This window comes from Cnephaeus nilssonii, assembly GCF_951640355.1.
Source record: "Cnephaeus nilssonii genome assembly, chromosome: 20".
Taxonomy (NCBI): Eukaryota; Metazoa; Chordata; class Mammalia; order Chiroptera; family Vespertilionidae; genus Cnephaeus; species Cnephaeus nilssonii.
This window is the reverse complement of record NC_137091.1, coordinates 50,422,637-50,436,884: the sequence shown is the minus strand read 5'-3', so window position 1 is coordinate 50,436,884 and position 14,248 is coordinate 50,422,637. Positions and strand designations below refer to the sequence as shown.

Genomic DNA, 14,248 nt, shown 5'->3' with positions numbered 1-14,248 from the left:
TCTCTAGCGGGAAGGAGACAAAAGCTCCGGACTGCGCTGAACCCGTTCCGACTGCACTGAACCCCATTTATGGGCGAGACCCTGGGGACCCAGGCTCATACGGGGGGAATCTGGACTGTAAGGCAGAAACTCAGGTGAGTGGCGAAAGGCAGAGGTCCGGAGGCGCACGCGCAAATGCGCGCAGAGAGTATGGACTGTTGATTGTGCCGCTGGCTTGGGTTGAGTGTGCAGGAGGCAGCTGATTGATGTTTCTCTCTAATCGATGTTTCTAACTCTCTCACTCTCCCTTCTTCTCTGTAAAAAAAAAATCAATAAAATATATTTAAAAAAATAAAAATGTATATATTTGAGAATAATCTTGCAGGTTTTCATGTCTAACAACATTTAAAGTCTATTGGGATTTAAAAAAAACTCTTCGTCATTTTTTTAAAAATTTGAGAAAGAGATAAACATGGATTCCCCCCACATACACACAGTCATTTATGTATTTATTGGTTGATTCTTTTTTTGTTTTTTAATTTTTTAATGATTTCAGAGAGGGCGAGGTAGAAACATCAATGATGAGAATCATTGGTCGGCTGTTTCCTGCACACCTTCTACTGGGGATTGAGTCCGCAAACTGGGCATGTGCCCTTGACCGCAATCAAACCCGAGACCTTTCAGTCCACAGGCCGAAGCTCTATCCACTGAGCCAAACCAGGCAGGGCTAATTAGTTGATTCTTGTATATACGCTGACTAGGGATTGAACCTGAAACCTTGTCTTAACAAGACAATGCTCCACCCAATTGAGCTACCTGGCCAACGTCTGTCATTTTTTTCTTTGCCATTTATTATAACTGCAATATTTATTTCCTTTTTAACCCAAGAGTAATTTGGCTGTTTCCTTTTTTGTTTTTCGTCTTTTCAATTTCCAGGAAAATTTAAACCTTTGGCTAATGTTAAAATTATTACCTAGGTAGGTAGAAAAGCCGAATCAAGAATGTTTTAGAGACAAAATGTTTTCCAAAATTTCCTTGCTTCATTGATAATCATGGACTAAACAATTTATACCCATAAAAAATTTTCTTCAGTATGAAATGTACGAATCGGGAGGAAGGACAGCTCTGAATAAAGGCATTCTGGCTTGTTAAATTCTCCGTCTTTCTGCAAGATGACAGGAGGAAGCTGTGATTAGGCTAAGCCCGTGGTCGGCAAACTGCGGCTTGCGAGCCACATGTGGCTCTTTGGCCCCTTGAGTGTGGCTCTTACACAAAATACCTGGGCCTGGGCGAGTCTATTTTGAAGAAGTGGCGTTAGAAGTTTAAGTTTAAAAAATTTGGCTCTCAAAAGAAATTTCAATCCTTGTACTGTTGATATTTGGCTCTGTGGACTAATGAGTTTGCCGACCACGGGCCTAAGCCAATGGGCTCTCCCCACTGCTTCCATTCCTATGGCTGCTTGCTAACATAAATTCTCTGATGATCAACAAGGGATAAGCGCTGAAGGAAGGCTTCTCTACGTTTATTACATTCACCTGTGTTTTTCTACGTTGCCTTCTTGGACGCTGAAGAGTGGCTGGACCATGACCGAAAGTCCTCCCACCTTCCTCACAGTCACAGGCCTTCTCCTCGGTGTGAGCCACCTGATGCTGAACCAGCTGGGAGCAGTGGCTGAAGGCCTTCCCGCAGGCCTTGCACGCGTAGGGCTTCTCCCCCGTGTGGACTCTGTGATGCACGGTGAGATGGGAGAGCCGTTTGAAAGCCCTCCCGCACGCCTTACACGGGTAGGGTTTCTCCCCAGTGTGAGTCCTCTGGTGCTGCTTCAGTTGTGAGCTCACCCGAAACGCCTTCCCGCAGGGGCCTGGCATTCATAGGGCTTCTCCCCCGTGTGAATCCTCTGATGCCGGATGAGCGTCGAGCCCTGATTAAATGCCTTCCCGCAGTCCTTGCATTCGTAGAGCTTCTTGCCGGTATGAAGAGTCTGATGTTGGATCAACTGAGACCGGTGGCTGAAGGTCATCCCACATTCCTCGCAGGCGTAGGGCTTCTCCCCCGTGTGGATTCTCCCGTGGACTCTGAGATGGGATATCCGATTGAAGGCCTTCCCACACTCTTTGCACTGATAGGGCTTCTCTCCGGTGTGGATGCGCTGGTGCTCGATTAGCTGGGAGCTCCGGCTGAAGGCCTTGGCGCAGTCCTGGCATTCGTACGGTTTCTCGCCCGTGTGGACTCTCTGGTGCTGTATGAAGTTTGAACCCGAGTTGAAGGCCTTCCCACATTCCTGGCACTCGTAGGGCTTCTTGCCAGAATGAATGTTCTCATGCTGAACGAGGCGCGAGCCGTATTTAAAGGCCTTCCCGCACTCCTTGCACTTGTAGGGTTTCTCGCTGGGGTGGATTCCTCGGTGAAGAAGGAAGCCTTCTGGCCAGAAGGCTTCTCTGCATTCGTCGTATTCATAGGGCTCGGCCCCAGGATGGACTTTCTCACAAAAAGTGAGGGATGCTTGGGGGCCGAAAGGGGGCGTTTCTTCAGGACTGAGGATCACTGGACTCTGATATTCATCCGGACCCCCCTGCTGGCTGTCACTCCGGCTCCCGCACTCCCAGTCGTCGTGGAAACGCGAGCGCTCGAGACCGTAACCCCTGAGGCTTTCCGTTCTCTCCGCCCGGGCTGTTTGTGCTTCACAAACGGGCTGCTCTGGAGATGACGCCTTCGTTCCAGACAGGGCCTCCAAGACTGAAAAAGAACGAAAGAGCAAGCATGCGTTTTGGTTTTTTTCCTTTTGCAGAAAAAGGAACGTGTCTAGTAAAAACGGAAGATAACACCGATACGCTCCTGAATGTGAGTGATGAGAAACTGGACGGATCGTACGGAGAAAGAGAAAAATGCCATGAATGAGGTGAGTGAGGGAATCAGGAAGGTTGTAAGAGTAGTGCTTGGAAATGGCCTCTATCTTTTTTTTTTTACTCCTCACCCGAGGATATAGTTTCTTTTTTATAAAAATATTTTTATTGATTTTAGAGTGGAAGGGAGAGGGATAGAGAGAAACATCAATGATGAGAATCATTGATCAGCTGCATTGTGCACGCCCTCCCACTGGGGATCGAGCCCAAAACCCAGGCATGTGCCTTTGGCCGGAATCGAACCTGGGACCCCTCAGTCCACAGGCCGATGCTCTATCCACTGAGCCAAACCAGCCAGGGCCCGAGGATATATTTTCATTGATTTTAGAGAGAGAGGAAGGGAGAGAAACATTGATTGGTTGCCTCCCATATGTGCTCAACCAGGGGTCAAGGCCAAAACCTAGTTATGTGCCCTGACCGGGGAGCACACTTGAAATCCTGGCGCTTCCAGACGACACTGTAACCAACTGAGCTACCCGGCCAAGGCCTAGACACAGTATTTTACAGTTAATTATTTGGACAACCAAAGAAATAATGTCTAAAAATCTTATGTATCGTCTTAGCATTAAATGTTCTGGTTTCCTCATACGGAACTTGAGGGATCTCAGATGGCCAAACAATCTTGAAAAGGAAGAACAAAGCCCTAGCTCGTTTGGCTCAGTGGATGGAGCGCTGGCCTGTGGACTGAAGGGTCCCGGGTTCGATTCCGGCCGAGGGCACATGCCCGGGTTGTGGCCTTGATCCTCCCCACCCCCGCCCCAGGCTGTGGGGGACGTGCAGGAGGCAGCCAATCGATGATTCTCTCTTATCACTGATGTTCTTATCTCTCTAGCCCTCTCCCTTCCTCTCTGAAATCAATAAAAATATATTAGAAAAAAAAATAAAAAAATAAATATAAAAAAAAAGGGAAGAACAAAGGTCTCACACTTCCTGACTTCAAAACATATGACAAGCCGAAACCGGTGTGGCTCAGTGGATAGAGCGTCGGCCTGCGGACTCAAGGGTCCCAGGTTCGATTCCGGTCAAAGGCATGTACCTTGGTTGTGGGCACATCCCCAGTTGGAGGTGTGCAAGAGGCAGCTGATCGATGTTTCTAATTCTCTATCCCTCTCTCTTCCTCTCTGTAAAAAAATCAATAAAATATATTAAAAACAAAACATATGACAAAGCTATTGTAATCAAAACAGCGTGGTCCTAGCCTAAAGGCAGATATGCAGACCAAGAGAAAAGAAAGAGCCCCAAAATAAACCCTCATGCATATACTCAGATGATCTTTGACAAGGGTGCCAAGACCACACAATGAAGAAAGGACAGTCTTGCCCTAACCGGTGTGGCTCAGTGGCTAGAGCCTCGGCCTGCGGACTGAAGGGTCCTAGGTTCGATTCCCGTCAAGGGCATGTGCCTTGGTTGCGGGCACATCCCCAGTAGGGGGTGTGCAGGAGGCAGCTGATCGATGTTTCTCTCCCATCGAAGTTTCTAACTCTCTCTCCCTCTCCCTTCCTCTCTGTAAAAAATCAATAAAATATATTTTAAAAAAGAAAGAAAAAGAAAAGACAGTCTTTTCCATAAATGGTGCTGAGGAACTTGGGTGCCGACATACAAAAGAAGGAAGCAAGACTCTGACCTCACGCCAACTGCCAACATGAGCTCACAAGGAACGGAGACCCTCACGGGACCAACAGCTAGAAAGCTCCCAGAAGCAAGCAGAAGGGAGCGCTCGAGGACATCGCACTTGGGAATAATTTCTTGGAGACGGCGCCAGAAGCACAGGCCAGAAAAGCAACAATACACAAGTGGGACCACATCAAACTTAGTGACTGGGCGTCCAAGGAAACTGTAGAGCGCGCCTGGGAAGGCACATGGGCATTTCTTTAAATCTGACTAGGGCCCACCCACAAGGGACGATTTACAAAGAAGCTACAAGAATGCACATATTTCCTTTTCCTTGTCCTTTAGTAAAACTTCCTGGTATTTGGGGTATAAAATAAACACGCTGCATCGGCTCTGGGTCACTGCTCCTGTCCCTGTCCATGTCAGAGGACAGTGGTCCCACCCGGCCCCAGCTTTTTCCTTCAAATCTGTCTGTCTCTTTCTTTCATTTTCTCAATCCCCAGCCGCCCCTACTCAGGAACTGGACCCGCTCTCTAGCTGCGCTGGACTCGGAAAAGAGAAATATTTACAGGAAACAACAGAGTGAAAAGGCAACCTACAGAATGGGAGAAAATATGTGCAAATCATATATCTTATAATGGGTTAATGTCCAGACCATATAAAGAACTCCCACAACTCAATGACAAAAGCAACCCATCCCAATGAAAAAATGGGCAAAGGACTTAAATATACAGTTTCCCAAAGAAGACATACAAACGGTCAATGAGCGTATGAAAAGATGCTCAACGTCACCAATCACTAGCCAGGGGTCCTCAAACTTTTTAAACAGGGGGCCAGTTCACTGTCCCTCAGACCATTGGAGGGCCGGACTATAGTTTAAAAAAACTATGAACAAATTCCTATGCACACTGCACATATCTTATCTTGAAGTAAAAAAATAACACCTGCATGTGGTCGGCGGGCCGTAGTTTGAGGACGCACTAGACAAATCCAAATCGAAACTATGAAATCCTACCTCGCAGCCACGAGGGTGGCCACTATTGAAAAAAGAAGAAAAACACACCAAAAACCACCGTAACAAGAGTTGGCACGGATGTGGGAAACTGTTTATTGGTATGTTGGATTTTTTTTAGTGTCACGTCATATTCTAACTCTGCTTTTCTTTTTTAAAATTTTTATTTATTGATTTTTAGAGAGGGAGGAAGGGAGAGAGAAACATTGATTTGTTGTTCCACTTATTTATGCATTCATTGGTTGATTCTTGTATGTGCCCTGACTGGGGATCGAACCTGCAACCTTGGCATATTGGGACGATGCTCTAACCAACAGAGCTACCCGGCCAGGGCGTCACTCGGGTTTTCGATCAGGGAAGACTTGACCCCGCCTGGGACATCTGGTGGTCACCACTGAGGGGAAGGGTCCACTGGGAGGCTACCGAGGATGGCCCCAGCATGGCAAAGAATGACCCTGCCCGAAATGCCGACACCGCTGGGCTCGAGAAATCCCACCCAGAGCAGGAGCACCCAGGCCGAGGGGACGGCGAGGAGGAGAGAGCTCTGAGGCACTGCGGCAGCCCGAGCCAGAGGCGATGGGGGTGCGGGGTGGCAGTGGTGCTGGCTGTGTGGTTCCACTCTGGGTACACTTGGCAGCAGAGAGAGCAGGACTTGCTGACAGACTAACCTAGTGTGTGGGAAAGGAAAGCCAGGGACCTGCCAAGAGTTTTTGAGCCGGGCTGGCGTGGCTCCGTGGCTGAGCGTCGACCTATGAACCGGGAGGTCACGGTTCAATTCCAGTCATGGCACATGCCGGGGTTGCAGGTTCGACTCCCAGTAGGGGGCGTGCAGGAGGCAGCCGATCCATGATTCTCTCTCATCACTGATGTTTCTCTCTCTCTCTCCCTTCCTCTCTGAAATCAATAAAAATATCTGAGGGGGTGGGGGTGGGTGGGGGGGAGAGAGTTTTTGACCTGAGCAAGCTGAAGAATCGAGTCCTGTTACCGAAGTGCAGGGACAGGGAGAGACCTGCCAGGGCTCCCCTTGGGACCTTTAACCCGGACGTGCCCGGTGAGCGGATGGGGAGGCGGCTGGAAGTGTCCTTGGGGTGGGAGGAAGACGCGGAGGCAGCGGCAGCCATCTGCGCTCTCCGACAGACCCGGCTGCCAGAGGGGAGATGTTCCACATCTGTGGGCCTGACACGGCGGCCACGAGCCAGGGAGCGGCTCCGGGACGTTTGAAACGTGGCAACCGCTACGCAGGTAATAAAGTTCTAAATGGGTTTCACTTATTTTCTTATTTAAATATATTTGCATTGGTTTCAGAGAGAAAGGGAGAGAGAACCACCAATGATGAGAGAGAATCACAGATCAGCTGCCTCCTGCACGCCCCCCCACTGGGGATCGAGCCCACAACCCGGGCATGTGCCCCGACTAGGAATCGAACCGTGACCTCCTGGTTCATAGGTCGACGCTCAACCACTGAGCAGGGCGCACTGTAATTCATTTAAATGTCAATGGCTGCCCTAACCGGTTTGGCTCAGTGGATAGAGCGTCGGCCTGCGGACTGAAGGATTCCAGGTTCGATTCCGGTGAAGGGCTTGTACCTTGGTTGTGGGCACATCCCCAGTAGGTGTGCAGGAGGCAGCTGATCGATGTTTCTAACTCTCTATCCCTCTCCCTTCCTCTCTGTAAAAAAAAAAATCAATAAAATACATTAAAAAAAAAATGTCAATGGCCATGTGGCACCAGCTGCGCCATACTGGAGAGCCCAGCATGGGTGGTATTTAGCCTGGCAGCAGAGAAGGTCCTGGGGAAGGGAGATGGACAGGAAGGAAGAGGCCGAGTCTGAGCCGACCTCTCGAGACGGTGAGAGGACCCCCCGCGGGGGCTGAGGGGGTCAGAGAGGCGGAGGGGCAAGAGGCAGGGGATGCTCCCGGAGGAGCCGCTGTTGTCAAGTGCTGCTCACAAGCCGCCGGAGGAGACGCCTCGGCCTGGCCTCTGAGCGTGGCGACTCAGAGGAACTACTTTCCACCTCAAAGGGCGGCTTCCTTCCGACCTGCTGGACGGTCACCGCGCTGGCCTCCCTCCTCCCCCACGCGCCTCACTCACCGGGGCACAGGCTTCCCGCCGCCGCCCCCGCCGCCCTCCAGGGCTCCTCGCCGTCCTCCAGGAAGGAGATCACATCAGGCTTGGAAACGACGAGACCTGGATGTGAGAGAAAAAACACGACGCCCGGTGATGGTGCGGCCCGAGAGCCCAGACCCAGGACCCGGTCTCGTCGAGGATGAGAGGCCAGGCCGGGAAGGGACAGGGGTCAACCTGACAGTCACCCGAGGCCTGGGGACAAGGTAGCTTCAGCCCAGAGCTGCCCTTTAACCCCTCACATGGACAAGGCAAGAACACCTCCACCCACGGGGTCCCTCCGCCCTGCCAGGCCGGGCGCCTCACCCAGCGAGAGCAGGTGGCTGTAGGTCTCCAACATCACGTCCCTGTACAGAGCCCTCTGGGCAGGCGCCAGCCACGCCCATTCTTCCCGGGAGAAGACGACGGCCACTTCCCTGAACAGGTCCGACCCCTGCAACGACGAGCAGGTGTGTGACACGCCTACCTCATGGGAACGTCTCTCGTTGGGGGGAGAGGGGGTGGGGGAGAGGGGCTGGGAGAAGTCTTTGCAGGAAAAGGCTGGGGCGGAGGCCTCTGAAGAGAGCCGATGACAGGAGAACACGGGTGTGAGTTTAAATGTTCTTTTTTTAAAAGACTATTTTCTTTTTTGTGTTTTTTCAAAATATATATATTTGTATTGATTTCAGAGAGGAAGGGAGAGGAAGAGATAGAAACATCAATGATAAGAGAGAATCATTTTTTTAAAAATAAATGTATTTTTGCCCTGACCGGTTTGGCTCAGTGGATAGAGCGTCGGCCTGCGGACTCGGGTCCCAGGTTCGATTCCGGTCAAGGGCATGTACCTTGGTTTCGGGCACATCCCCAGTGGGGGGTGTGCAGGAGGCAGCTGATTGATGTTTCTCTCTCATCGATGTTTCTGTCTATCCCTCTCCCTTCCTCCCTGTAAAAAACCAATAAAATATATTTTAAAAAATAAAATAAATATATTTTTATTGATTTCAGAGAAGAAGGAAGAAGGAAAGATAGAAACATCTATGATGAGAGAGACTTATTGATCGGCTGCCTCCTGCACGCTCCCTATTGGGGATCGAGCCCGCAACCCGGGCATGTGCCCTGTCTGGAATGGAACTGGGACCATTCAGTCCCCAGGCCAGCACTCTATCCACTGAGCCACACCAGCCAGGGCTTAAATGTTCTTGGGATGCTCCTTTTTACTACACACCCAAGCTCTGGCACACAGGTCTGGGGTGAAAATTAAAACCCAGCTGCGTGGAGTGTCCCCAATGGTGACTTACTCTCACCTTGGCACATGCTAAATTCTCCAGGGGCGACCCGGAACCTCTACTTTGACGGAGTCAACGAAAAATAAACCCCAACCAAGAACTTCTGCTGGAAGAGGGAGACGGAGAGGACTGTGGCTGCCCGGTCCTTTCACTCCTAAAGCAGGAAGCTCTGAGCGCCGGACTCTCTGGGACGGAGACCAGGCGGGAAGGAAGCTCTGGGACAAGGAGAGCGAGTCTCTACAGGATCTGGAAACTCACCATGGACGCGACGCTCAGAATGTCATGGGCGGAGGGGTCCTCCTCCCGGCTCCTCCGGGCCAAGGCCCGAGTCCTGAGAGGGCAGAGCTGGGGGAGGAAACAGCGAACACCGGGCTTGCCTGGCGGCTCCCAGGGCGCCATGGTTACCAGTCCCATCCCGTTCAGCCCCACCTCCCGACCAATGAGAGGGAGACGGGACACACTGGGGCCCTCACCCAACTCCAGCGGCTGCAAGGACACAGGGACCCAGTGGCCTTTCTCTCCCATTTCCTTTTTTTTTAAAAAAAATATATATATATTTTATTGATTTTTTACAGAGAGGAAGGGAGAGGGATAGAGAGCTAGAAACATCGATGAGAGAGAAACATCGATCAGCTGCCTCCTGCACACCCCCGACTGGGGACACGCCCACAACCAAGGCACATGCCCTTGACTGGAATGGAACCTGGCACCCTCCAGTCCACAGGCCGACGCTCTATCCACTGAGCCAAACTGGTTACGGCTCTCTCCCATTTCCCCGAAACACCCCGAGACCTGGTCCAGTGACTAAGACCACGTGGCATCCCACAGACAAGGAAGCCCCAGAGAGCCGGCCTGATCCGGATCAGCCCAGCCAAGAAGCAAGTCTTCCCCCAAACCAGACCATCCGACTCTCTCACACTCACAATGGAACACCTTCGGAAGTCTCCCTGGCAGTCCCCGATGTCTAAGTTCACAAAGAGCCCGCAGCCCTGCTGAAGGCCTGGCGGACACACCACTCCGTGGGCCCCACCTTGAGTCCACAGGTGGAGGGTGGGTGGGGGGGGGCGGGGAGGGCGATTAGATGAAGCAGGTCCCACGCTCCATGATCAGCACAGAAAGAGGCCGCTGTGCAGAGGTAACACTGTGCGCAGCTGTGTGCACAGTTAACAGCTGCTGGAAAACAGAACCGAAAATCAGCACAGAACAGCCCACAAGCAGGCAAGTGGTCCGATCAATGTGGGCCCAGCCAGCTGGTCGATGCCCACAGACAACTGTACGGAGCGGCTCTAGGGCCGAGCCTCGGCTGACCTGTGGCGGGACCACAGACAAGTCCCAGCCTGGAGGGCAGAGCTCTCCCAGCATAATTAAGCCTGACCTTGCAGCCCTCCCTCGTTCTTTCCTAAGTAGCTAACGGGCTGTGGCAGGTGCAGCAAGTGCTGCCAAAACAAGAACATTTGTATACGTGTTAATCTACCCTTGTTTCATATACTTATTTTTTAAATATGTTTTTATTTATTTCAGAGAGGAAGAGAGAGATAGAAAAGTCAATGATGAGAGAGAACCATTGATCGGCTGCCTCCGGCACGCCCCCCACTGGGGATCGAGCCCACAACCTGGGCATGTGCCCTGGACCAGAATCAAACCCAGGACCCTTCAGTCTGCAGGTCTACGCTCTATCCTCTGAGCCAAACCAGCTAGGGCTACCCCTGTTTTAATCAGACTATAAAATAAAGAATAGGCCCTAACCGGTTTGCCTCAGTAGATAGAGCGTCGGCCTGCGGACTGGGGGGGTCCCGGGTTCGATTCCGGTCAGGGGCACGTGCCTTGGTTGCTGGCACGTCCCCAGTGGGGGGTGTGCAGGAGGCGGCTGATCGATGTTTCTCTCTCGTCGATGTTTCTGGCTCTCTATCCCTCTCTCTTCCTCTCTGTAAGAAATCAATTAAAAAATATATTAAAAATATAAATAAATAAAGCATTGGCTTGCAGGCTGGGTCTTTTGTGTCCTCATCCAGGCAGGGGCGATCCACCGAGCCCCAGCCGTATTCCCTTTGTCTGTCTTTTCTTCAATCCTTCACCGCCCCTCCTCAGGCTCAACAATGAATGACATTCACAACCGGACCCTTTGTACCAGGTAAGAACATTCAGCAAAAGAAGTCAAACCCACCCCAATACGGACACGGGGGTGGGGGAAATCTTAAAAAGAGATCGGAATAGGAAACATCCAAGTGTTAAGAGTGATGTCACTTAACCGCTTCTTGAGCTGTTTATAAAGGAGTTTAGGACAGCGCCCAACACGTGACTAATAGTTCTATCTTTTTTTTCTTCTTCACAAATATTGCATTGTAAGTAATACATAAGTGAGATAATTATGAATGTTCCTTGGTATCGTGTAACGGGAATTTTTCCTTCCTTCGAGCCACTGTTTTAGCATTATCTGTCATACCTTATCACATGAGTGGCCCCGGATTGCCTCAACCCTTTCCCCACTGGTGCTCACAGATTTTGAACAAAATCATCTAAAAATGTTCCCAAGGGGTAAGTCTCCGCTTCTAAATTTTTGGGGGTCCTGCAACTCTTTGTGAACGTCATGGAACAAAATTTCGCCCTAGATTTAACAACAACAACAAAAGGCATGCGTAAGAGTCGATGCAAAAAGCCTAATGTTGTGGGGTCGAACCCTGGAGTCAGAGTAAGACCACCGGAGGCTGCTGATTGATTAAAAAAGCAGGCAAGGATTTACTGAGCTGGCCAGGACGGCCGCGAGGGCACCACACGCAGGTGGAGTCCGCTCTCACGACCGCGCCGTTCCAGGTGTAGGCAGTCTTTTTTTTAAAATATATTTTATTGACTTTTTACAGAGAGGAAGGGAAAGAGATAGTTAGAAACACTGATCAGCTGCCTCCTGCACGCCCCCTACTGGGGATGTGCCCGCAACCAAGGTACATGCCCTGGAAGGGAATCGAACCTGGGACCCTTCAGTCCGCAGGCCGACGCTCTATCCACTGAGCCACACCGGTTCCGGCGTGTAGGCAGTCTTTTTAAAGGTCCAAACCACAAAAAATTTCCTTTGTTCTAAATTCTAAGTGCTGGACACTGGAATGCGGCCCTATCTTGCGGAAGCAGGTTGTCTCTAAAGGTCAGCTGCTGTGTCACCTCCTGGAGCCGCTGCGTCAGCGGGAATCAGTCTCCCGTGGTCCCGGTCCCCGGCACAGGAGAATGGCGTCTGTGATGGGGGAGGGGTTTAGGGGAGCCCCCAGGTCCCGGTCTGGAGCTGCGGGAACCACCCCGCTGTGTAAGGAAGTGAGTGCGGGCCGGAGCCGGAGCCGGAGCAGCAGGGTTAAAACCCAAACAGCAGTGTTTACCTCAGGATGGTGGCTACCACACTTCACCGAGCCATTTCAGGGGGTCGGGACCCCTCCTCACCCACCGGAGCGGTCAGGGGGCCCCAGTGAGGAGCTGTGACGCCAGCCGGGCGTGCGTCGCGGGGGCCGATGGGAAACGCAGTCTAGAACCCGGGAAGCCGCGGACCGATACTAAGGCGAGACGCTCCGGTTCCCCCTCAGGCCCAAGGCCCGCCCGGCCGCGGCGCCCGCTCCCGCACGGACCCCGGAGCGCCCGGAAAACCCCGGAGCCCCTCACCTGCCGCCTCCTCGGGTCCGAGTGCCACCGACACTGCGCCCCCCCAGCCCGTCCCCGGTGAGCTTCCCCGTCGGTACCGGCGAACTCGTCGCCTGGAGCCGGAAGATGGCGCAGGCGCACAGAGCCGCGCCGGTGCGGCGTAGCGATTGAGACGGCGCCGCAGTGTTTTCTGGGAAACCTAGTCTCTAGGCTGTAAAGATGGCGGCGCGCCGTGAGGCCGGTTCTCGCGATGTTTCGCAGGGGGCGGCACCTGCGCATGCGTACCAGCGTGCGCGCGCGCGCCCGTCGGTGGGGACTTGAGGGAGTGCGCTCTGGTGTGTGGGGCGTGCAGTGTGCGCGTGCGCGCCTCTCTAGTTGCGGGTGCGAGTGTGTGCGTGGCCGTGACGACGCGTGCGGCGCTGCTTGTGACGGTGTTCGCCGTGTTTGGTTCTGACCCGGCCGCTGATGGGGACCGTTCGACGGTGGTTGTGTGACTTGAGGTCCGAGGGATGTTGGGGCGAAAAGTGGTCTCCGCCCTGAAGTCAGCATTTCCGTGGAGCAGCCACGACCCCGGAAGGCTTGGAAGGAGGAAGAAAGCCCAAGGGTCGGTCGGAGAACCGGTTGTGAACATTGTGTCTGCGTCGAAATAAACGTCCATCATGCGGGGGCCACGTCGGCAAGAACGTTTGGAACGAGACGTCGAGGCGTCTTCTGCTGCGGGGTGACCTCTCGGCCAAGTCCCCTTCCGCCCCGGCAGCTCAGGTCTGCGTGTGGGAGCGCGGGGAGCCTGGAGGCGCACTCCCCGGGCGGCGTGGTCCCTGAGGCCGCGGGGCCCCGGTCCTGGGTGCGGGGCAGGCCCCGTGGTGCCCGGTCCCTCCCGGCCCAGGTGGCGGTGTGTCCTGGGGCCACGCCCAGGGTCCCCCGTGGAAATGGATGCGCTGAGGGGGCCGGTGCAGATGCAGGGAAAAGGGCCCTCGCGCTGTCTGTGTGTCTGATGGTGGCAGCCATGGTTGAAGGGGGAAGGCCGTGGGGGGAAAAAGCTCCAGGGAGGAGTCCCTGCTTCCAACTCTGATGGTGTCGTGGGTGTAAACAAAAAACCCAGATCATGGGGCCCGGCCGCCCTGGCGCTGGGGTTGAGTGTCGACCCAGGGACCAAGAGGTCAGGGTTCGATTCCCGGTCAGGGCACAGGCCCGGGTTGCGGGCTCCATCCCCAGGGTGGGGCGGGCAGGAGGCCGCCGCTCCAGGATTCTCTCTCATCATGGATGTTTCTGTGTCTTGCCTCTCCCTTCCTCTCTGAAATCAATAAAAACGTATTTTTAAAAAACTAAAGAATGTGGAAGAAACGAGTCTCCGCAGACGGAACGCGCCGTCCCCGAGAGAAGGGGAATGAAGAACCGCAGGGGCTTTCCCGGGGAAGGCACGTTCCAGACCTCAAGCCGCGGACACACGGTCTGGGGGACCTGCAGTGCCTGGGATTGGGGCGCAGAGCCCGGGAGGGGCGCTGCCTCCGCGCTGGGTGGTGGGTGAGCCTTCAGAGCAGAAGACGTGACGTCACCGGCCCCGAGGCCCCAATGAAACAGCCCGTGAGGCTGACCCCTGGGCTGGGACCGCTGGGCCATTCCAGCAAAGTGGGCCCCCCCCCCCACTACCCCGCGGCAAGCGGCGCCTGCGCAGTCCGGGCCAGCCGCCTGGGCATGGGCGGGGCTGGGTGGGAGGCGGGGCGACAGGCGCCCGA

General features: G+C 53.4%; 1 protein-coding gene across 1 annotated transcript; it reads right to left on the bottom strand.

Moving 5' to 3' along the window:
• Window positions 1–1,672: 1,672 nt before the first annotated feature.
• Window positions 1,673–12,659, bottom strand: ZNF582 (zinc finger protein 582). Its single transcript, XM_079760279.1, has 6 exons — window positions 12,534–12,659; window positions 9,925–10,067; window positions 9,153–9,239; window positions 7,936–8,062; window positions 7,597–7,692; window positions 1,673–2,715 (listed from the first exon to the last, which is right to left on the bottom strand). The coding sequence occupies exons 3-6, from the start codon at window positions 9,153–9,155 to the stop codon at window positions 1,814–1,816; spliced, it is 1,128 nt and encodes a 375-aa protein (XP_079616405.1). The 5' UTR covers window positions 9,156–9,239; window positions 9,925–10,067; window positions 12,534–12,659; the 3' UTR covers window positions 1,673–1,813.
• Between the last annotated feature and the right edge of the window lie 1,589 nt (window positions 12,660–14,248).